Source organism: Colletotrichum higginsianum, chromosome 8 (assembly GCF_001672515.1).
Source record: "Colletotrichum higginsianum IMI 349063 chromosome 8, whole genome shotgun sequence".
NCBI classification, from domain to species: Eukaryota; Fungi; Ascomycota; class Sordariomycetes; order Glomerellales; family Glomerellaceae; genus Colletotrichum; species Colletotrichum higginsianum.
Window position 1 is genome coordinate 2,902,447 of NC_030960.1, and position 23,682 is coordinate 2,926,128.

The 23,682-nt window shown below is 54.4% G+C and overlaps 5 protein-coding genes across 5 annotated transcripts; 3 read left to right on the forward strand and 2 right to left on the reverse strand.

Annotated features, from left to right (window-relative positions):
* Nucleotides 1-605: 605 nt before the first annotated feature.
* Nucleotides 606-2,735, forward strand: CH63R_11841 (uncharacterized protein; the record flags this gene model as incomplete). Its single annotated transcript, XM_018306815.1, has 1 exon — nucleotides 606-2,735. One exon carries the CDS (start codon nucleotides 606-608, stop codon nucleotides 2,733-2,735), a length of 2,130 nt encoding a protein of 709 aa, XP_018153656.1.
* A 2,057-nt stretch (nucleotides 2,736-4,792) lies between these two features.
* On the reverse strand, nucleotides 4,793-6,866 carry CH63R_11842 (Pre-mRNA-splicing factor CLF1; the record flags this gene model as incomplete). The annotated part of the gene is made up of 2 exons (XM_018306816.1): nucleotides 4,793-6,462; nucleotides 6,518-6,866. The coding sequence occupies 2 exons, from the start codon at nucleotides 6,864-6,866 to the stop codon at nucleotides 4,793-4,795; spliced, it is 2,019 nt and encodes a 672-aa protein (XP_018153657.1).
* A 421-nt stretch (nucleotides 6,867-7,287) lies between these two features.
* On the forward strand, nucleotides 7,288-9,225 carry CH63R_11843 (Prp31 C terminal domain-containing protein; the record flags this gene model as incomplete). The annotated part of the gene is made up of 1 exon (XM_018306817.1): nucleotides 7,288-9,225. The coding sequence occupies one exon, from the start codon at nucleotides 7,288-7,290 to the stop codon at nucleotides 9,223-9,225; it is 1,938 nt and encodes a 645-aa protein (XP_018153658.1).
* A 10,202-nt stretch (nucleotides 9,226-19,427) lies between these two features.
* CH63R_11844 (C2H2 transcription factor) lies at nucleotides 19,428-20,327 on the forward strand (the record flags this gene model as incomplete). Its single annotated transcript, XM_018306818.1, has 1 exon — nucleotides 19,428-20,327. The coding sequence occupies one exon, from the start codon at nucleotides 19,428-19,430 to the stop codon at nucleotides 20,325-20,327; it is 900 nt and encodes a 299-aa protein (XP_018153659.1).
* Nucleotides 20,328-21,962: 1,635 nt separating this feature from the next.
* CH63R_11845 (putative acetate kinase) lies at nucleotides 21,963-23,266 on the reverse strand (the record flags this gene model as incomplete). The annotated part of the gene is made up of 2 exons (XM_018306819.1): nucleotides 21,963-22,443; nucleotides 22,503-23,266. The coding sequence occupies 2 exons, from the start codon at nucleotides 23,264-23,266 to the stop codon at nucleotides 21,963-21,965; spliced, it is 1,245 nt and encodes a 414-aa protein (XP_018153660.1).
* Between the last annotated feature and the right edge of the window lie 416 nt (nucleotides 23,267-23,682).

A 23,682-nucleotide genomic window follows, 5' to 3' on the forward strand; every position in this document is an offset into this window, starting at 1 on the left:
CAAATGAAGAGCCACATACATCTGTTTCTTGTTACTGAGCGCAAGTTTGTAGCGCACAGGTGCATCTCTCCCTGAGTCTCGCATCCTCCGTCCTTCTCTGTTGCAGCTACATCAGCTGCGGCACCTCCTCTGCAAGTACAGGCAATGCTGATGCGTCGTTGAGATGTTGCATCCATGTCTTTGGCCACCCGACCCTGTCCTGCCCTGCCCAGCAGGCCTGAAGGGGGGAGGAGGGAGGCTTGTCTCTGGCTGGCTGATCTGTCCGAACTATCCACATCATGCTCTCTGCTGGACCCTGGGCCTGCCCACCCTACACCCACCACTTCCAGCCCTGCCCCCGGTCTACCGTCACCATCTCCCCCTCCTCCCTCTCTCCCGGGAACCGTTCTTCATTCTTCCATCCTATAAACAACTCACAGATATTTGCGTCGTCTTGCTATCGACTTTTCGTCGCGCCGCCGCCATCAGCTGTGATTCTTTTTTCGGTGCTACACTTGAACACCATATCGGCATTTCATTACTTGGCCCAGATACCTACAACACCCCGCTTCACACAGCATTCTACCGAGTCTTCTTAGCATATCTGCTTACTTTCGTCGGCCAGCATGAGCTACGACTACGAGCCTCCGCGCACACGCCGCTACGTGCGCGAAGAGCGCCGTGAGGAGAGGATCGACCCTCGTTATGCAGACGATGGTTACTTGAAGGTCTACCAGTCACGCGAAATCATTCCCAAGGCCCGAGAGAACAGCGATCTTTCTATTGAAGAAGTCCGCCGCGATTTCCCTCCTCCGGGCTACAGAGACTCCCGGAGAACCCGTTCAGCGGAGCCAGGTTACTACGATGACTACCGAGGCTACGACGACCGAGACCGATACTACGACCACGACCGCGACCGCGAATATGACCGTCGTACCAGGAAGGCGGGGAGTGTTGTTTACGCCGAGGAAGAGAGGTCTCGCAGGCGCGTACTCAATCAGCAAGAAAAAATCATAGCCGCTGTTGCCGGCGCAGCCTTGGCATTCGGTGGTAAGGAGCTCTACGACAGAAAAGAAGCCAAGGAACATGGCAGCGAAGTTGAGCGTAACTACCTGACTTCTGCAGCCTTGGGCGCTGCCGGGGCACTGGCCGGCTACCAGGGAGCCGAGTACTACAGCAAACGCAAGGAAAAGGAGGAGGACAAGTCCACCTACGTCGTCCATCGTGGCCGCGACGGCAGGGTAACCGAGTACTACTCCGATGATGAGGGCGAGAGGGAGAAGAAAGGCAGCAAGTCCTTCTTGGAGAACGCTTTGGCAGCCTCCGGGTTAGGAGTTGCAGTTAAGGCCCTCACAGGAGCTGGTGGTGGTGATGACCGGCGCAGTGACACACGCAGCCGGCGAGGCAGCCCGGACTCCAGGGGCTCTCGGTCCAAGTCCCGAGGGCCGGGAGGAGAAGCCGCCAACAAGATGCAGAAGGCGGCTATGGCTTCCCTTATTGCCGGAGCCACCGAGGCCTTCCGTGTTGCCAAGGAACCCGGCGGCTGGAAGGGTGAAAAAACCAAGCGCATCATCACCGCGGCTGCCGGTGCTGCCACCATCGATGCTGCTCAAAGTGGCGAGAAGCAAAGCAAGCTGGGACTGGCCGAATCCGTCATCGGTGGTTTGCTGGGTAACCGTGTCATCAACGGATCCAAGAGCAACATCGAAGAAGACCGGAAGACCGGTCGAAGCCGATCGCGGTCGCGCGCTCGTTCTGATGGCGGAGGTGGCGGGCCAGGACTGGCCGCTCTGGCCACAGCCGGACTGGGCGCCTTTGGAGCGAAGAAAGCAATCGAAAATGTCCGGTCGCGCAGCCGAGGCCGCAGCGTCGACTCTTACGATAGCCGGGCCTCTAGTCGCAGTCGCGACGGCCGACGCCAGCGGAGCAGGAGCCGCAGCGTTGTCGATTCAGCGCGCAAGAAGCTCGCCAAGATTGGCATTGGCAGCGACCCCGAGGAGAAGGAGAGGGACAAATACGCCCGTGACGACAGCCACTATGATGACCGCAGCTCCCGTCGTGGTGTAAGCCAAAGATATTCCGATGAATACGACGACGACGACGATCGAGGATACGCCCGCAGTGGACGTGACGCCTATGACGACGACAGGTCTTCGTACACGAGCCGGCGCCGGGACCGTTCCCGCCGTAGAGGAGGTAAATCGGATGTGGGTTCGGACTCGGACCTGGGGGACTCGGACGACGACGAGAAGCGCGCTAGGAAAATGAGAGGTAAGCAAGTCATCACTACAGGCCTCGCGGCCGTTGCAACCATCCACGCGGCACATGGAGTCTATCAGAGCATGGAGAAGCGCAATGCAAGGCAAAAGGCTGTGAGGGAAGGACGTCTCAGTCCACAAGAGGCCAAGAAGCTCAAGACGAAGGCGATGGTGCAAGACGCCGCATCTGTCGGCATCGCAGCTCTCGGTATAAAGGGTGCCTGGTCCGAACTCAAAGAGGCCAAGGAGATGAGCCACGAATGCAAGCAGTTCCAACAAGAAAAGGCACTTCGACATCAGAAACGACTAGAACGGCAGAAGAGGCTCAACAGCGGCTATGACAACCGAAGAAGCAGGGCTGGCGACTGGTACTCTTCAGCGTCTCCGCGGGAAGACCGGTACGATTACGGGTCCACATACTACGACGACAACCCGTACTCTGCCGGACGCTTGCCCGCACCTCCTGTTGGTTACGATGACAGGAGGTACAGGGACTAAAGATCAAGTCATCATGTCATGTCTGGAACTTGCCACAAACACAGAATTGCAGGGTCTTCCACACCCTGCCCTTCCAACGCACGCACCACCAGTCTTATTTCAAATTTCATATTTGTACAAGATTTCACGACGTCACGACAGTTTCCACGAATCATGTTTTTGCTCCGTCAGCCGCATCTTCTTTAAAGACAAGAGTTGGAAAGACTGGATGAGAATGGGAATGTAGAACTGGCGTTCCACACATGCCCTCGACGAGCCGCCGCCTTGCATTGCGTTACTCAGATAGATGGACCCCTCCCCTTTTCCCCTTCTTTTTGCCAAATCTACACGCATTCTTTTCTATTGTACTACGAGCCAGACTGATTCTAATTGGGTTGTGACAGACCATCGCCGCCGTTACTAATCGGCCCACGTCTTCATTCAAAGCCAAATTCGCTGGCCAACCTGTTTGCTCCTTGCCGCCGGGTCCTGCGGATAACGGTCCCACCGCCAACTCGGGAGGATCTGGTATCATGCAGCTCAGACAAAACGAGCCACACGATGGGGCTAAGGTCGAGACCGGTAGCCAGTGCCCGATTGGAATGAAGGGTTTCAACTGACCGAGAAGCCTGGTCGCTCAGTGGAAACCAAGGAGAAGGCACCCCTGTTTCCGAGACAGAAGACGGACATTTGTTTCGCTAGTGCGAAAAACGGACAAGCGGCGGTGAGGGATGGCGACCACTTTATTTTTATATTTTCCTTTGGGAAAGTTCGGGAAAAAGACGGGAAGGGAAGGAGGGGTCGGTAATGCGAGATGATGATATACGTCGCTGGAAAAGATGACTGTATGGGTCTCTATCGCTCACGCCAACGCGCGATCTGCAATGAATAGGCGGTGGGAGTGCACTTCCCGGAGTGCTTGTCGCCTTCATCGGAACTACCGCGAAACGTTCTTTGGGCTCTCTTTAAATTTCCATCTTCTAGAGTGTTTCTATGGAAGAGATGGAGACGGGCTTTATGATTTAGGTTTTTGCACTGGCAAGACTAGGCATGAAATGAGGGATGCAGCATTTTGACGAGACACGAATTTCATTCAGCGCGCACTTGGCTCAGAACCTGTGTGCCTATTGTGTACCAGCCATCCGTTTAACCCGACACCGCCGAATGGGATACGTTGAGCGAATTCCTTTGCGAGAGCGGGCGACTCCGAAACAGATCCCACGATGTCCATCTCCGGCAGTGCCTAGACGCCAAGGAGCTGCAAAGCCCCGCGACGAGTAGCCTGATCACCCGGGATGCAAGATTGGCACCGGCGAATGGCCCTGATGTTGGTGCAGATGCCTAGGTGTCAGCCATGGTGCGATATTGCCCTGTTTCTTCGTCCCCTGCATTTCTCGGAAGCATACGGGTCGAGAGTGAAGCGCCGGGCAGACCGAGAAACAGAGGGACGTCCAGGTTTCTAATCGTAGGCCCATTCTGCATGTCTTGCCCAGCTCGCTTGTGGTGCTTGACTGCCTTGCTTGACCTGCTTGTTTCTCATTCGGTGGGCACCGACCTGCAGAGCGCTGAGCATGCGGGGCCTCCAGCAGCTCCCCAAGGGTGGCATCGGGAGTGTTGGTAACAAGACACCCACAGAGCAGTGGTCATGACATCATCGCAACCCCTCGCCCCTTCGACGTGGGGCCTGCCGCCGCGATTGGCGAGGCCTCGTGAGATGACTGACTTGACATGCCTCGTTTTTCCGGTGCCGCCATCTCGATGGCAAGATCCTCGTGTCGCGGGCCTAGACACCCTGGTCTCATGCCGGGTGCTAGGATCCAACGTCGTCGCGTTGGTAATTAACGCGACGTGTGTGGCAAGCTGAGCGAGTGAATGGAGAGTTTCGGGCGGAAGCTTTAAATGAGTGGCAGCCTGGGACACCCATGCATGGAACGAACGTGTTTTTTTGTTTTGTTCTTTCTCGTGCAAAGAGGCGAGAAATGCCTTGGGCCGAACCATTATATCGCCCTCTCCCTACATAGGGCAAGTCCAATTGAAGACTCAATCTCTACGGTAGTATAATACAAAATTTCCGTTTCTTATGCCGCAGCATCTCCTCCCTGTTGCTTCCAAGCCTGTGCCATGGCCAACAGATTGGATAGATTCTGGGTCTGCTTGTCGTCGGCCGGGAAAACATAGTCAATATACTCCTCAAAGCTGTCATCGTCGAGGCGCCTTCTGCGCTTCGTCTTGCGCGGCATCAACTTCTGCACCTTCGCTACGTCGTCGTCGACGCCGTGCGTCCGCTCAAACGACAACCAAGCGTTGAGCAGTGTGACAGCCTCCTCCTTGAGATCTTTTTCGCGCATGCTCTTGTGTGCGCGCTCGAAAACCTTGCGCGCCCGTGCCTTGGCCTCGTTGCTGATCGGCGCCTCCTCCTCTGCCTCCTCCTCATCTTCGGGTATGTTGAGCTCGAAGTGCGCAAAGCTGATCCATACCTTGACGTGGTCCGTCTTCTCGAGGAGGCGCTCGTAGAGCTCTCTTGTCCTCTCGTACTCTCCCTCTTCCTCCTCAAAGTCAATGTACGCCTTCCACAGCAGCTCAGGCATGTCGAGAACCGGCTGGCTGACAGCCAGCTCGAAGATGGCTCTGGTACGCTCCAGGTCATCGAGGCCACGCTCGAGTTCGGCAAACTTGATCCAGGTCTGGCAGTTGGACGGATTCCACTCGATATGCTTCTCATACAGCGTCCGACATCGCAAGAATTCGAAAAGCTTGAGCTCCAACTCGATATAGCCCCTGAACAGCTTGTCCTTGGGACACATGCCGATAGCCTGGCCCAACGTCTTGCGAGCCGCCGTGAGCTCGCCTTGACGGAGCTCGAACTGCGCCTTCAGCAGCCAGATCTTGGCAAACGTGAACTTTTTGTGCGGTATCAGCTCCAGACACACCCTGTAAATTTGCCGTGCGCGCTCGGCATCCTTTGCCTGAAGCTCCTCGAAAATGGCGTAGTTGATCCATAGGTAGATGTAGCGCCTCCAGAACCTCTTCTCCTGCGCTGGTGGCACTTGGGCAACTGCCCTCTCGTAAACATCTCGAACTCTGTCGAGGTCACCAGATGTTTCCTCGAGGCGTGTGTAGTCGAACCACGTATCGTAGTTCTTCGGGTTCTCCTTCACCTGAGCCTCGTAAAAGACGCGACGCTTCGACAGCACGACGTCCTCAACACCATCCTTGTCCCCAAACTGCTTCTCAAACATCGTGTATGCCTTGTGGAGGGCCATGGATTTGGAACGAGGCAAACGATCCAGGGCGTATTTGTAGATTGCCCTGGCTCTCTCGTACTCCTTCAGCTTTGCCTCGTATCTCGCATAGGCGATGAAGAGCTTCTCGTCCACGAATTCGTCGCCCAATTCTCCGATGGCAGTTCCAAACACGTCACGAACCATGTCGCTAGTGCCGTATTCCTCCTCAAAGCGTGCCCATTTGATCCAATTTCTGGGTTCAGGGTGAACAAGCGTAAAGGCCCTGAATATGTCCCTGGCTCGGTCGTACTCGCCATATCGTTTTTCTAGTTTGATGTAGGCGCTCCATGCCGCTTCGTCGGGCTGCCACTGCATCCAACGGTCGAAAACTTGACGGGTTCCCGGGACATTGCCCAGCATCTCCTCCATGTAAACATACTTGTACCATAGTTTATCGACACGGGGCAGGCGCGCGACGGCCCTGTCGAGTAGATTTCGCGCATGGTTGATGTTTCGGCATTTCACTGCAGCCATGTTAGCGTCCTAGTCCGGCGTCCACACTGCGAATGGCTTCCTTACTCTCCGACTCAATGTACCTAATCCAAAGACGGATCTCATTAGGGTGCACATCCAGCGCGCGCTCGAAGACCGATCGAGCGCGCGCGAATTCCTTCTGTTCCAGCTCCCATTGTGCATAGCGCATCCAGTTGTTGAGATTCACTCTGTTGCGCCGGACATAGTCCTCAAACTCTCTCCGTTTTCTTCCCTGAAACTCATGCAGTTCCTCCAAATCGGCAAAGCGCTGAGTGGGCGCTTGCAGCGCAACCTCTTGACGGTCAACTGCCTCCCGAAGCAATTGCTCCGCAGAGATCTGAACAGGTGCGGCGGCCTTGTTCTTGACCTTTGGCGGCCCTCGTGATGCCTCCATTGTCGCGACTTGTCGGCGAAAAGTGGAACTGTCGATAATTTAGCAGTCGCGTGGTATTTGGCTTCGGAATGATGAATTGTAATGCGCGAATGAAGCTGCCGAGGACGGATTGAAGTTCTCGCGAATGGCTCTGGGCCTTTTGAGTCCTGTCGGTGTTTCGGGGCGTCCCAAGCGTGGTTGATGCCTCCCCAGGCTGAATCGTGGCTAGGAAAAAACAGCTCTTATCAAGCCACCAGCCACTCCGATAACGAGACTCTGTGGCTGAAAATCCACTTGCCACAGCAAAGAAACTCAGCCTCGCAAGGCTTCCGTGGGACTGCAGGATAACTTTTCGCCATCACCAACTCACATTGCGCATGCCGCTTTTCATTACACGCAGAAACACGGCCTGAAAAACACCGCAGAATCTGAGATCTTCGTCATGGCCACTCTAGCAGACGAGCTTCTTCAGGATTTCGAGGACTCTGGCTCCGAAGCTGAGGACACTCAGCAAGACCATGATCCTCTCGGCCTTCTCGACAATGCGCCCGAAGCGAACGGTCGCAAATCCGCCGGGGACATGGAGGTCGACGGCGACCAAAGTGAAGCTGAGGACGATGACGACGAGATGGGAGGTGTCTCAAAAGGCGCTGTCGATTCTGCCGAGGACGCAGAAGATACTAAAGCCAAGGTTGAGAAGATGCAACTGGGCGGCGTCGACGACGTCCGCAGCGTCGCTGGCCTTATGCAGACCCTTGAACCCGTACTAGAGGTTAGTCAGATTCTTACCAACACGTTTGGCTCTCCTGAAGCAGCGTTTACATCCTCTCTTGAGAGAACTAGTCCTGACATCGTGGTTCGAACGGTACAGAAAATCGTACACTACCAGTCACAACCTACTCCAACGCAGCTCGTCGGCAACATCGAAGACCACCCCGAGTACCACCTCCTCACGCAGTCGAATAGTCTTTCTACACTCATCGACAGTGAGATAGTTCTGGTGCACAAGTACATCCGAGATCACTACTCGATACGGTTTCCAGAGCTTGAAACGCTCATCACAAACCCGCTGGAATACGCCAAGGTCGTTGCAATCTTGGGCAATGGGCCTTTGGACTCAGAGAACATCAAGAAACTGCAGCATGCAACGGAAAACCCTCTCAAGGTATCGCTGCGGTCAGTGCTCGATGGCCCATCCCTGATGATTGTAACGGTGGAAGCCACGACAACAAAGGGACGGGAAATGTCACAGGATGAACTGGAGCGCGTGTACAGAGCATGCGAAATGGTGATATCACTTGACAAGGCGAAGAAGACCCTCACGGAGTACGTCCAGTCACGCATGAACCTGTTTGCGCCGAACCTGACCGCTTTGATCGGGTCATTGACGGCTGCGCAACTATTGAATGCTGCTGGTGGCCTCACAGGCCTTGCCAAAACGCCCTCGTGCAACATCCCGGCATGGGGCTCGAAGAAAGGTGCTGGTGCCGCGGGGATGGCTACGAACATCGGTATCAGACAACAAGGGTTCCTCTACCACTCACCTATCATTCAGGGCATCCCCAACGACCTCAAGAGACAGGCCATGCGCATTGTGGCAGCCAAGCTTGTGCTTGCGGCGCGTGTCGACCGCATACACTCCAGCCCAGACGGCTCAACCGGCGAAGACCTCAAGGAGCAGTGTCTTACACGACTCGAGAAGCTCACGGAGCCTCCTCCGAACAAGGGCCCACGAGCTCTGCCAGCGCCGGACGACAAGCCGTCCCGCAAACGCGGCGGAAGAAGAGCAAGGAAGGCCAAGGAGGCGACGGCCATGACAGAGCTACGTAAGGCACAGAACAGGATGGCCTTTGGCCATGAGGAAAAGGAGGTCGGCTACGGTACAGGAGAGAGCACCGCAGGCATGGGCATGATCGGCCAGGGCAATGATGGCAGAATTCGCAACCTGCAGATCGACCAGCGCACGAGGGCGAAGCTCAGCCAGAAGAACAAGGGGTGGGGCGGCGCGACGTCCATGAACGGAGCCGCATCGTCGCTCAAGGGGTTCGGGCAGTCTGTAAACTCCAACATTGACCTCCGCGGTAAGGGCCTGAGGACATCAGGTGTCGGCACGTCGCTGGGCGTGGGAGCGGGCACTGCATCGTCGCTAGCCTTCACGCCCGTGCAGGGCCTGGAGCTCGTCGACCCCAAGGTCCAGGCTGAACTCAGTCGCAAGCGGAAGGCGGAAGAGGACCGGTGGTTCAAGGGTGGCACATTTACGCAGGTGGCCGGCTCCTCGTCCAATGGTGGAGGAGGCTTCAAGAAACCCGAGCTGCCGCCCAGCAAAAAGGTTGATACCGGTGCAGGCAAGATGGGTCCGCCGCCCCCGCGAAGCGGCTGACAAGAATCCGACGGGCCAGAGGGGGCAGGAGGGGATGTGAGGTTTAAGCTTCATTAAGCATGGAACAGAGCGGGTTGGGGTCAATGAGGTGCAAATACACCACTTGACGAAGAGTATATCTCTCACTCAAGCAGCCGATCCTGGCAAATTGAATGGAGGGGTATCATCGCGAACGGGGCCTGCGCCAGATATGGCACTCGGCCGGCATACTCGGCGTGCGGCGTTTTGGGAGTCATCATGTTCATGTTCTATTCTCTTCAGTTCAGGTCAAATCAGCAATCGCCATACTCTCGGAAGGCGAAAATGTAACGAGAATATCACTGCTCCAGGGGCTGTTGTTCCGAACAGCAAGGGGCGAGGACGTTGACATGTACATCGTACTTTACACACCCTCTCGGCAGTTCTGGTTTTTCTTTTCTTTCTGTCTGTCCCGACATCTGATTTGGAAACTTTAGATACGAATTGGGAAATCGCATATAATTAACAGACCAACGGTCGTGTCGATCAAACGATCCCCCCCCTCCTCCCATGGCGTCGAAAGCACGCCTCTCATGTCAGTAAGCCGCCATGTCCCTCTACTGCAACTTTGACATTTTCCCTTCTCGAAGGTCCTTGCGGTTTATGCTATGTAAACGCAGCGCTTTGCAAGGTATTGTGTTACTTGTGAGTTGGAGAGGGGGCGTCGGGCAAGATCACAAATGTTCTGTGCTGAAAATGAGTTGGGCGCGTGAGCGAACGGACACAACGAGAAACGCTCACACCTCCACGCGGGAGAAGAAGGTAAGAGAGAAGAAATCCACGAGGGAACCATCGGCAGTTCGAGAGTCTGTTCAAGCTTGGAAAGGGCCGTGATGGCCTTCTTTTGCCCTTGGGGCCATGCCTTTTGTGGTCGAGACTAACGGTCCCGTTTCTTCTGTGCGTTCCCGTTCCTCCCCTCGATGGTGTCCTATCCGCGCGCGGTGCAGAGACCCCTTGATGGATGGTGAGGGGGGGTACTTGTGGTGAGAAGCATGGTGATTCCAAGGTTCAGCTATTGTTAGGTTTTGCGGAGAAGCTTATCTCCCACCATCTTTGGCTCCTCTTCCAAGTTCCCCCTCTCTGCTTGTAGTGTTTTGCCGGGCAGCTTACTCCGCAAGGTTCAGCTAGGGATAAGGCATTGAAAGCTCGAGCAGAGCAGAGCGCACGAGACGGCAAATCAAAGTGCGTAGACACGAGCCGCCAAGGGTAGGCGAGGGCTGAGCTCGAAGCCCCTCACCGTCGCCGGTCACATCTGTCGCCACGCGCCAGACCACCCAAAGCTCGAGTCGCCACGCGATTGAACAACCGAACCTGTCGTCCTTGTGAGCACATAGGACCTGAGGACTTCCGGGGTACGCACACCCTTGAAACAGGTGAACCCTCGAGCCTTTGCCCCCATTTGTTCTCCCTCCGCCGCCTCCTATTGGACCCCAGGAATACCGGAGTCGATTCCGACGGCGGAGGAGACCATGCTAGGAACAGATCATGTTTGATCACAGGGTTTACTGGGGGCAAATTTTGATGTGGAGGGTCCCTCTAGCTCCTCTCCTGTGCTTTTGATTGGGATCCGGGCCGCTGGTAGTCTTGTCTGTGTTGATGGTTGTTATTGTTGTTGTTGATGACGAAGATGTTGGTTTATCAGGCCGAGGCTTCGGGCTGTAAAGTACTGCGGATCTCATTTGATAGAACATTGGCGGGTGTACAGTTTCCGGTTGCCAAGGATGTTCCCTTATCGTTTTGTCTTATCCCGGGAAACAGGAGTTTTCCTATTTCTCCTTCGTCTGCCTTCCTCCTATTGTTGAAGTTCATCCGTTGGAACAATGGGCAATTCCGGAGGACCGTTGTCCCTCCCCCTGTTGGTTGACCCGGCATCTGTCTACCCACATGGGCGATTCCCTCCGCGGCCGAATGAGAAGCGGGGCCGGTGCACACTATCAATGGCACAGTGACGTACAACATACGAGGGTCAAGAGTCGCAATCGGATCCCTTCAGAATTTGTAAGGCAGAGTGGACACCGAGATTGCAGCTTGCAGTAACATCATTGCATTAGGAAAAATGAGCGGATGGGTTCCCCGCCTCGGTGAGGGCGGGCTCTGCGGAGGTCCCTGGATTTAGGAAGAGGGGGTCGGAATGCGCAATCAGAAAAGAGAAGGAGGGAAAAGGGACCATACGCGGTCCTTTTGCAACAGCATAGAGCCACTGAAGTAACACATCTCTTGCTGACCGTGGCTTGCCTCATCATGTTCCATCTGCACGATGGACATAAATCTCCTACAGCAAGGCCTTTGAATAGCATGCTCTGGCAGTTCGCTTTGATGGTGGCATCGAGATTTTACTTCCTGGCTGCAGGGTAGCCCCATGTTGAGTAGAAGGTCTAGAACTCCAGGGACCAAAGATCGTCTCGATGTCCACAGGGAATGCCCAGTCGAAAGGAGCACTGCTCCATGTACCTTGGGCAACCAGGGAGTGCGCACACTACCTCCCTAGGGGAAAAGCGGACTTGTGTACTTGGCAAGTACGTGTTTGTACGGTGCCCAGTGGGAAAGGATCGGCACAATAACAGGGCTCCGGTGGTGGACCGACACCAAACCTACCTACCTGCCTCCGAAATCACATTGAGGGACTAAGGTAGGCAAGATAAGTCCAAGTTGCGCTAGCTCCAGCAACCATCAGTTGCACGATGCTGTCGCCTGCGACAGTCTAGTTTCAAAGCAATGGGTAACAAATTGATCAATCGATAGGGAGCGTAGAGTCGACGGTGGCTAGGCTTTCGATAGACGGAAAGGACTTTGAAATCAAGCAGACCGAAGGAACGGGCCATTTTGAAAACGCACTTGGTTCTGGATGGAAGAAGCTAATGACGTGAGAGTGACGCTGGCTAAAATGGTCAACTGTCAACTGGGCTGCGGGGGGCCCCCTTTCTTCCCGCAAATGAACATCGGCTGCTACACCACCTGTGGCAGCAAGGCATAACCGCATCTCAACTCGGTTGACAACGGCGGGTGACTTAACCACAGTGCCAAGTATAACCCATATCAAAGAGGAAGCAAGACAAGAAGAGTGGAACAGGAACATAAAATGACAAGTACACGAACAAGGGGTATGAACGACAGCGCAGAGCCCAAAGAGAAGGGGGCTTGAGGCGATAGACCATGCATGGCCAGAATGGGTCCAAATTCTGGGGGCAGGAAAATTGACCCTCAATCGATTGACCGAATCAGTCAGCGCATGTAACATTAGTCAGTCATCGACGCGTTTGAACCCGGGCGAGGTAAACTTGCGTTGGTCTCTCCTGCTCCTATCCTGTGGATGTGTCGAGTTTGTCAAAAGTGCATTCAATCCTCAACCCAGGCCAGCTTGATCCGGCTCTGCCAGGACGAAGATGCAGCAGCTTCTCAGTGGTGCGTGGAGAACAACCGAGTAATGGCAAAAGGGTAAAACCTTTGCGGATATCTTGGTGTACAAGCACTTTGGAATAGGTGCGCCAGGGTACTCTATAAAGGATGCCAAGACGTTGTACGCTACTGTGTGTCGCCCAGAGCCGAGGGTACAGATGGAGTTATCAAAAATCTGCGGGAGCGGGGAGACGTTACGGTTCCGGGAGTCGCCAAAATCTACAACAACGTCACTCTGAGGACGGGATGGAAATACCGGCCCAGATAGTCTGAGCTCCCGCCGTGAGGGCGACGGGGCCGACTCGAGCAACGGGAATGAAGACAAACTGACAGACCAATTGCGCCGTTGGCTGAACAAGATGCACAGCACGGCAACGGCGGAGGGCCGGCTCAAAGGCCTGACGTGGACGAGGTGCAGCGCTCCTCTGTCAGCGCCTCGGGTGTGGCGCGGTAGGGTCTGGTATGGGGGATATGTACGTGACAGCGCGTTGCAACTTGCCGGAGCAGGAACTCCGGAAAGCGTGGGTGTCAACTGCGATCGTTGATCGGGCATGATCAGGTGAACATGTCCAGCGGCTGATTCAACATTGTCATCAGGGTCTGAAGATGGCGCATTAGGTGGGTTGGTCCCCGCCGATATCAAGGGACCTTGATACCCAAGGAGTCGTGATCGTCGATCTATTTGTTGGAGGGAACGAAAGGGGATATGATACGGGAAGAGCGATGATAGGAGGGGAGCACGAGTCCGCCGGCGCGCCAAACGTTCTGGAGGGGAAAGTCAAAATGGGAGAGTGTGTCTATGTTTGCGGGCTCTTGGGATTACTGGGGTTGCTACCGGATAGCTTGCATACACATGTACCCGTCTACTTACTTACCCAGTGTACATAGCATAAGTGTGGAGTGCACCAACTCGATAGCTCGCTCGGCTGATTTGAAGGGTCTATACTTGGTGGTCATCAGCGTTGACTACTTAAAACAGAGCAACGGCATACGACTTCCGACCTTACCTGCCACCGTGAGGGAACGAGCGATGCTGTGAGCAGAAACAAGAGGGGGTAGCACGGCGGAAAACTCAGCAGGATCCCTACCTGGATGGGAGAAAAAAAGAGTTGTTAGTCTAGAAGTCATAGGCGGTCAGGCGGCGCATAATTGACAGGAAACGGAACCTGCGTGCGTTCCGTGTCTGATGTCAATGAACGGTATGGGGTGTGACGGGCAGCTAGACCCTGGAGATCGAAAAAGCCCAACGATGCACCATAGAAATCGACGATGAGGGGGATAAGTAGCGACCACATGGGAGTGGGCCATAACCCACTTTCACGAATGGGAGCTCGAACGTTGGAGTAAGGGTCTCTTCCTGTGTTTTCTGCCGTGTGTTATTTCTCATCGGGTACTTCGCGACCTAACTACAGGTGTAGCATGCACACAAAGTATTCAAAACGCCTGCTAAGGTATCTTAGTATCCACCGAGGTGTGGGAAGCGATCCCCAGTGAGAAAAAGCAAGATAAAAGGGAGGGAGGGGCAGATGTAACATGGCAGGAGTTCCCGGGCGGCTTACAGTGGTAGTTGAGGAGACACGAATACACGCTAGCCTGTTTGGCTGTAGCAGGTGTAGGCTTGAGATACCGATTCACCGCGGTTCCCGAGATCTCCATGTCGATTAGTGAGAGCAACCGGCCGCAGGACCCTTGGACTCTGTGACACGAGAGGGGGCAGTAGGCAAGAGACAAGAAAGAAAAACTTGCTTTGGCAGCCCGCCGACTCGTTCCTTGGAATCGGAAGCGTTAGCGCTGCCGACTCTCATTGGTGACCCAGACCCTCTTGCTTCCCGCACTGCAGAGTCTGCTGAATTGCTGGATCTAAAGTTGGAGACCTCGGACAGCCCTGGGAGCTCTGGGAGCCCGCAATCCCCTTGCGAATCCCAGAACCCGTCTTGTCTGGAGGACACGTCGGTATCCAGGCGTGCCTCGAGAAGTTGAGTCTGACCGAACCTGTGAGCCCGCATGGCTTTGCCCATTTACCTAAGATGATACCCGTCTTTATGTTTTATTTTAGACAGTGAATTTGCTTTACCATGTTTCGATCATTTTATGTAACCGTGCGATCTCAAGAAGGACCGCCTTGGCGACCACGCATCTCAACTAATCAGTGTTACTTTATTGCTAGCAAACATCAATAAGGTGTCGTCAATCAGTCGCGACACGCCATAGCAACGCAACCAACTACAGATACGCACATCCGGCGACGCCAAGCGGGAGAGGAATGGGAAGAATTCGAGAGGGGGCGGGGGAAGTGCGAGGAGGGTTAGCTATAAGGTTTGTTCATGGAGGAATTATTGAGAATGCACTTGTGTAGAAATGCCATGTCACTAGCCTCGGATTCAACACGGCGGAAAACAAGGTTGGATGGCTGGCAGGCGGCTGGCTGGCTAGTTAGCCAATTGCGCAAAATCCGGAAGGATGTGTTCTCGGGGGATGTACGAAAGACATTCCTCTACCTAGGTGGGCGTCCGTTATCTTTCCGTAGCCTGTCTGTGATGAAAATGGAGTGAAAATCAGTGACGAAATCAATCCCATGGATATCTCACGGCGTAACGCCGACCGTACGGCAAAGGGGAATGCATCCGAGTCCATGATAAGTATCTTCCCAGCTAGTGTTGAAACGGCACTACCGATTTGGGGCCGCCGACCAGTTGGACGGGAATCTACTGGATCAAGGACTCTCAAGCTCTTTCCAAGTCCGCTCGCGCACGGCAAACGAGACACGTGCCGGTTAGCACTCTGGGCTTCACCTTTACCCCCAAGGGAGGGCCTCCAACACGCACAAGCCACAGAGAGAGATCTCGATCGAGGTCAATTGTTTCCCTTCTCGGCCTAGAAAGTAAGCAAAGGGCAGCCAAATGACCCCTTCAACGCCACGTCCTGGATAGTTCTCCACCACATCGGGAGTCTTTCCGCTCGATCACGCAATCTAATTGGGCTTCACCCTCGAACCCCGAATCCCCTCCCTCTCTTACCTCCTGGCTCCATCCATGTCTTCTTCTTCTTTCCCGGGTCTTTCCCCCAAATCTCCGTTTCTGCCAGAATACACCCCCGGGGACCCCTTGATTGCCTTGCTGCAGACCAGCTGTTTTGGGGACTTGTAAGAAAGACCTTATTACAAACCAGCCAAACATAGTAAGACAGGACCTGGACACGTTCCTCACCGCTGCCGCTGTAGCTGACTGGCGCCACCTCTTATCCGCCAGCCAACTCGTTGACCCGCCCCTGACTTCTTAGCATTTCACATCATCTCATCTGGTAAGGCAGTGCTATCCATATGTACGGCATTCGTTACAGCACCCTCACAAGCAATTCGTGGCCCCGGCGCCAATAGGTCGACCAGCTTCCATTTCGGGCAGGCTGGCCCGGCGACTGACACCTTGAGGAGTTCGGGCCCAGCGATTCGTCCCAAGTCGAAATAGCTCACGCTACGTGCCTCTCAGATGACCACCGGTTTGCTTTGAATGATACCTAGCGGCCAAAGATCCATCCTCACGGGAATCGCATAGATGAAAGTCGTTGGAGCATGAACAAAACGCCTTTAGACTTTCCAGGCTCCTACGAACAGTTGGGCTGCGGATGAGCCGGCAAGAGTTGAGCTGAGTTCGACCTCAAAGCACAACCTGTCAAGTCGGCAAGTAACGGCCAACTCGGCCAGCTTTGTTGAAACGGTGAGGACGAACGTTACGAAACAGAGATGTCGCCAGTCTCTCGGAATGGACGACCGCCAGGGGAAACTTCCACCAAGGTACAGGTACTCCGCTGCCTCTAATCACTACACAATGAGGATTGTACGGACACTTGTGTCTTTGAAGATGGCACCCATCAGCCTGACCTATCTATGACGACATTGGTAGGAGGAAGTTTTCCCTACCAGAGAGCGCAGCATGCACTGCGGCGCCCTGCAGGGCGTGCGTAGGGACTGGGACCGGGGGGTGTCACACGCCAGTGGGCGCTTTGCTGCCGCTACTGGTGGTGTCTCCTGGGCCCTCGAGGAAGTCAGGTACTCTCTACCCCCCAGGTCAAGCATTGTAGTCTCTCTCCATTACCCCAGGACGTTGCGCTTCATTCAGAAATCATCGCGACTCCCGACTGGCAATGCGAAAAAGACTCGAAGGCCACGACGACAATAAGCCACCGATGACTTGTTCGAGGTTCATCACTTCGGCAAGGCGAATCTACAATCACGATAATAACAATTAAACCCAGTCGTCATGTTCCCGTCGGGCTGGGTCGGCAAAGGTATCCTCGTACCAGCGGGCCCACCACGAGCGGCTTGTCTTTTGATTGGGGCCACAGACGGGGACCTTTGTCGGACTTTCGCAATATCGTCGCAAGCCCTGACCGGCCACTGACGTCACAGCTGCGGACCCTCGGTTTGTGCAGGGCCTCGAATAATTTTGAGGGGCCTAAGAACCATGGCCGAGTCAGGTGGGCGTCCGCTTCGGTTCGTGATCGCGATCTGTCTATGGTGTTTTCGTCGATGTGATACTGACGGACTCCTCCCCGGAGACACCTCGTATGTATACCTTGCAGATTCTGGCGAACAGATCCTGCTTGGTGTGAGTTTGCCGGGCGCCGGCCCGCTCTTTGGGCTGTCTTCATTTCCCCAGCAACTTGGGAAACGTTGAGGATGACCCTGAAAATATTGGAAGCCAGAGCTCATGAACGACCTCCAGGGCGCGCGCACTAATGTGCTTTTCTTGTTCCAGCAGGCTCATGAAGCAAATAGGCAGAGGCACAGGCGTAGCGCATACTATCGACGATGCTCGGCACAAAACGGATCGTTGTCTGAGCTGGTTGTGGGGTTTCCAAAGTCAACGGGAGCTGTGGCCATGGGGTGGGCACACACAGTAACTCAGGGCAACTGTCGATATGCCCAAAAACACGCATTGCCGCGGTGCATGCCACTCGACACGAGCGAGGCCGGAGCTTCAGCTCCTGCGTTGTGCTTCAAGCTCAGGAGCCGTTGCCCGATCATCGATGAAAGAGAAGGGACCCTACAATATAGGGTTTCCCACCGCCTCAGACGGGTGGGGCCGGTAGCATTTGAAAGAAGGCAACGGAGGCTTCTTGACATCAAACAAGGCCGGAAAGCAAGGAAGTATGCAAATGGGATGCGCAATCTGTGATCGGAATCGACATCAGGAGGGGTCCAGAACAGAATAGAACAGCCAGGGAAACCAGGCTTGCCAGACACGCAGCAAGAACGAGTATGGGGCCGGCCCCGGGAACCGTCTTAGTATTGCCAGCCTGCGTCTGCATGGGGGTGGTGGTGGTATACAGACGAGGATGTACCTGTATATCGTCAGAAGGGGGACACCGATCGATTGGTGGAGCTTGAGGGAAAGTGATAATCAGACTGGAGGTTCGAAGAAGGAAAAAAAAAACCCTTAGTTGGTGGCTCCCGCAACACCGTCAGGAACATGGCGAAGACACGAGTACCCATGCAGATCTTCGCAAGATCGCACAGTGTGTTCAACGATGTAAAATAGATCAAAAGGCACAGTACCAGCTGGAGCATATGATTCAGGATAAACTGGGGGAAATGCTGCCTACCTTTTGCGTCTTCGGCGTACGAAGTGCGCCTGCATCCGGACTGCACTCAAATGAGACTGAGGTGGTGGTTTTGCGGCCATCCATTCTCTGTTGAAAAAAACAACAGCTCCCCCAAGCCCAGGCCGCGGAACCCACCTCTCTCCCCCACCCCGGGGTACGTAGCCGCCTGCCGCGAAGACTCGGGGAGCTACCCTGCAAAGCATGGAAGCTGGAACCAGGGGTGAATGTAATGTGGACGGAGAATGACACACGGGTGTCGTGAGTGTGAAGTGTGAGTGAGGTCTGGATGGAGCTCAGCGGGGAGGGGACCAGTGGGGGGGGACCAGTGTGGTGTGTTGTGTCGCAGGGCTCGGCCGGACCCTCAATCCTGGAGGTCCCGGTTTTTACTTGTCATTGCAAAATACCTGTGTACGATGTAGGAAGGTACCTGACGCACAATGTCGGGTACATGAGAAAAGTACCTTCCCCATCCTCCCCTGTTGCTCACTTACTCCCCCCTAACCTAGCGCAACTAAACCTTGGAGAGCGCATGTTGAGGCACGTACCTTTGCCCGCGTACCTTTTACGGCATCCCGGTGAACCATGAAGGTGCGAAAGGTGCGCAATTCTCCTTTCCCATGCCCATGCCCATACCCAATTCTTTCCCCTCCCCCAAAACACTCCCATACAATCATCCACCCGTCCAACCCCCTCCCTCTCTGTGCAGTTCCATACGATGAGTTCCTAGTTCCTTACTTCCCATCAATACCTGTACATCCTCTTGGGATACTTCGTTTCGGCCCACGCCCCCCTTCACCCCCGTCCCCTCCCAACCCGCTGACCTTCCGAGCTTTTGCTTTTTCTCGTTGCGGCCCACGCCTGCATTTTGCGAAGAAGCTGCCTGCGTAGTATATTACTTGAGTTGCGCCTCACCCTCTCGCGCCTTGTTGACTACACCACCACCTTCCCTCCATATTCCCACCAGTGTCCAGCCTCACTACAATTCTTATCCCTTTCCTCACAACCCGACGCCATCGTGCTTAGCAGCCTTTGCCATATCACACCATACACCTTTATATCGACCATTAGTGGGAGTGCCGCAATTTCGCCGCCCATCAATCACCACTACTTTGCGGAATACGAAGTAGCAACATCGCCTGGATCTACACTGCTTCAAATATTCCCACTAAAAAACCAAATCAGTCAAAATGCACGCTCGAGACGCCACTGGCCGTCAGGTCTCCCTTCTCAACGACGAACCTGCCGTCCAATCCATTCCTCAGCGCCCCAGTTACCATGCAGCTAGCCAGGTCATCTCACAACCTTTTCACCCGGCGCCGCGCAGCAACTCCTCTTCACCCCACACCCCCGAACTCCTTCGTTCAGACTCGTACGACTCCAACGCGAGCAGTGATCCCCTTTCGCCCATGACTCCTACCTCCTATGATCCGAGCAGAGCCAGCGCATTTCCTGGACAGCCCATCTACGACGAGTACGACATGCCCTCGAAGCGCCCAGCCTACGCGAACAGTAGCCGTGCAAACTCATACGAAGACGACAGCTCAGCGACATCACCTTTGCCCGAACGCCCTGGAAAGAGATATCCTTGCCGTTACCGCGACAGCCATGGCTGCGAAAAGACTTTCACCACCTCTGGACACGCTTCCCGTCATTCCAAGATCCACACCGCTGAGAAGGCGGTGCAGTGCACATTTCATGGCTGCCAAAAGAAGTTCACTAGAGCCGACAACATGAAGCAGCATCTCGAGACTCACTACAAGGACAAGTCTCGTTCCACTGCCTCTGCCAAGGCCACTGCTCGCTCCTCACTGGGCGGACTCTCATCTTCGGGCCGCCGATCTTCATCTTCTTCCGCCAGAGTCGCCGCCAGCACCCGTGCTCCTCGCGATCAACCCATGTGGGAAGGGGAGTCCCCTTACGGATACCCTCCTGGCCAGGCACCGCTCCCGTCTCCTGCTGCCACCGGCGCATGGGATATGCGTGGTCTGAACCTGCCCCTGCTCAACCGCCCTAGTGCAGTGAGGACACCCAGCAGCGGTCTGGACGCATTGGCTATGGCTGTCGCATGTCAAGAGGGCAGCGCGTAAGCAAGTCTCGACAAGACTCGACCGGGTCCAACTCAACCCGTATCTTGCGCACAAATGCTACACGAAAACCCAATGGAGGCCAACACAGCTCATCTCGATCTTCCCCCGTCTGTGGGGTGCCGTGTTTAATATCCTTACCTTTTGTCTCGCTCCTGCGCGAGGGGCGGATGCGAGAGGGCTTAGAGGGTCTCTGTTTGAGCATTTATTTGACGATACCTTCATGCTGGAGCTGATGCGAGGGCTTCCGTGATTTTCTCTCCTTCTCTCCTACTCATCTGGGCCTCGGGAATAGAAGGTCGCAACGCATACGAATGGCGTACCTGCACATACACGACGTGGACTCTCGGAGGCAAAAAAAGGAATGGCGTTAATTTTTATCTTTTTCGAGGGCTTGTTACCCCGGGGCGGAAATCGTTCTTATTCGGCGTTGTTTTCTCACGGTCTCGTACACATACCCGAATCCTCGATTCAACCAGTTATTCGAGGGGCAGACGCATAACTGCGAATGTTTGTTTATGGGGTGGGAAGGGAAATTTTGGAGAGAGAAGGCAGGATACATATACACGAACACTATCTAGGGAAAGATGGATGAAGACTTGCCTTTGCGGCAAGCATGGGACTGATCAGGGCGGGCGGATCTCATGCAACGACGTGGTCATGCCATAGCGGATGACTACTCGTACAAACGTTGTTGGATACGGTTGAATTGACCAAGAGGTATCCACCAGCTGTCGAAATTACACATATTCCTATTTCAGTCCGCCATTTGGCGAACAAAATTACGAAAAGCCACTTCCCATCGCATACTTTTGACGGATAAAGTTGACGTTGTGAAATTGTCTCGCTTGTCAACCGTGTGTCATACGTGAGGCTTCGCGACAAATCACATACGGTCAACATCTCTCCCTCATTTGGTCAGTGTTTGACCATGGACTTGTGAGAGGCTCTTGGGCAAGTTCATGGCGGTTCTAAGACCTGCTCCACCCCCCTGATCAGTGGGTAATTGAGAGAATCATAGAACCCGGCGATGTAGGGCCGTGATCAGCAGGCAAGCTCCCTTGCTTGGAGTGACATTCAGGGCCATATCGGATCGCCGTTGGGGATCGAGATCTCTCCCGCCCCCCGGCTCCCCAGCAGATATGCTGGTTTACATGTACGCTCTGAAGAAACATTTGTCTTTCTCTCATTTTCGATGGCCGGAGAGAATCGTCCGCTAACTTTTCCTCATCCTACATCACCCAATGGAATGCATTACGGTCGAGAGCCCCTGTCGCGTTGCTGGGAAACCGGACGACGACGCAAGGGTCACACGCCCGCTTGCTGTTAAACGATGTTTACAACCAACCTTTGGTGTATAGACGTCAATTCAATTCAATATTTATGTGATCTTTTTCTTTTTGATATCTTTCTTCTTTTTTGATCACATTGTAGTCAGTTCAGGTGCCGCTTCCTTCCATCACCGGTCCGGAGTTCCGGCGACTCATGAACTTGTCTCCGTCCAGCGCTATTCTGTAAAACCATATGCCGTTTGCCTCAATGTCACCCAGGGCAGATGAAAACATGTAACCCCCCAAGACGTCATGGTGTTCCAGTCAGGAACTTACTATGTTTTTATGACATGCTGATTGTTCACTGCTACCAGAGCTCCTTCGTTTCGGTGCAAAGTCTCGCCATCTCGTACTGCTCGTCCGTCTGGCAGACCAGCGTACGGCACTTGGCGTCTTCGTTGCCAACCTCCTGGACCGTGCCTGTTATTTGCTTGCCGTTCAGTGCATCGTCGATGGTGAAGCCCAAGCAGGCGCATTGTTCGACAACCCGCTTCCGCAACTTATCGCTCTTCTCACCAATGCCGCCGGCGAAAACCAATGCATCCACGTTGCCATTAAGTGTGACAAAGTAGGAGCCAATGAAAGCGCATAATCTATCGACAAAGATGTCGAAGGCAAGCTTGTGAGTCGGCTCGTCTGAGGAAGCGATTATCCCAAAGTCGGTTGTTCCTGTAAGTGACTTCCATCCGCTCCGCTTGTTGAGAATCTCTTCCGCCTGGGTAAGGTGCAGATTAGATGTTGAGTTTGGAGACAGTTTGCCGACATCACTTGCGTAATGGAAGACGAGACTGTGTGCATCAAAATTAGCTGCCGTTGGAGCAAACGAGTGATGTGCGCAAGCACTTACCTAGGGTCTACACTTCCGCTTCGTGTGGCTCCTGGTAATCCAGCAACAGGAGTCAGTCCCATGCTGGTATCCCAGCTTTGGCCGTTGCGGATGGCGCACGCGCTTGCACCGCTTCCCAGATGGAGGGCAATGATGTTCAGGTCCTTGGTGTGTTTCCCGAGGAACTCGGAGACGGAGCGAGTGATGAAGGAGTAGCTAACACCATGAAATCCGTATTTTCTTAGGTGGTTCTTATTGGCAACTTCCTGGTCAATGGGATAGGTGCGGACGTGCTCGGGAATAGTTGAGTGGAACTGCGTGTCAAAACAGGCAACGTTAACAGCATCGGGGAGCTGCTTCACGCACGAGTTGACGATGTCGAGAGCGGGACCGTTGTGCAGGGGAGCGAGGTCACTAAGTTCTTCCAGATGGTGATATGTGTCCTGGGTGATTATTTGGGAGCAGGAGTAATCGCCTCCGTGGACGATGCGGTGGCAGGTCAGCGCAATATCGCTCTTTTGTTTGATTTGCGGAAGTTCAGGGTCCTCAATCAGTGTCTTGAGAAGCACCTTAAAGGCGTCGTCCTGTGTCGAAACATTATCCTCGAGATCTTCGTTTTTCTTGACCTCGGTGCCGCCACGAGTATAAGAAACTTTTGCAGGTGGGGCCGTCAGGTCACTAACGACTGTTTCTGCAATCTGACGGGGTGACTGTTTAAACTCAGCAGAGTAGACCGAGATCTTCACGGAGCTGGAGCCCGAGTTGATGGCAAGGATGACCTTCATACTGGGCAAACCGAGGGGTGTAGGACTGGGGGTCCGAAGCGTTTGCCCCAATGTACGACCAGAGATTGTCAGCGTCGTCGTGGTCCAGTCATGCGTCGGTGAGATTGTTCGACACCGCCTGCAAAGATAGCTTTGTTATATCCAGGCGAGGCAATGACTGCTGACAGAATAGCGGCGGGTGGAATGAAACTTGTAGTCAAATTCCAGACAGACAACGCTTAGCAGAAGAAAGCAGAGCCAGGCAGCTGGCAAGCCGATGTTGGCCAAGGTGAATTGTGTGACGAGGATTATCAGCAGATGTTGGCAGTGGCATGGTTTTGAAGCAGGGTGGATGGACGGTGGATGGACGATGCTCCCGAGCTGCAGTAGGTGGGTATGGTGACGTTAATGCGACGGAATTGGTTGGGCTGATTAAG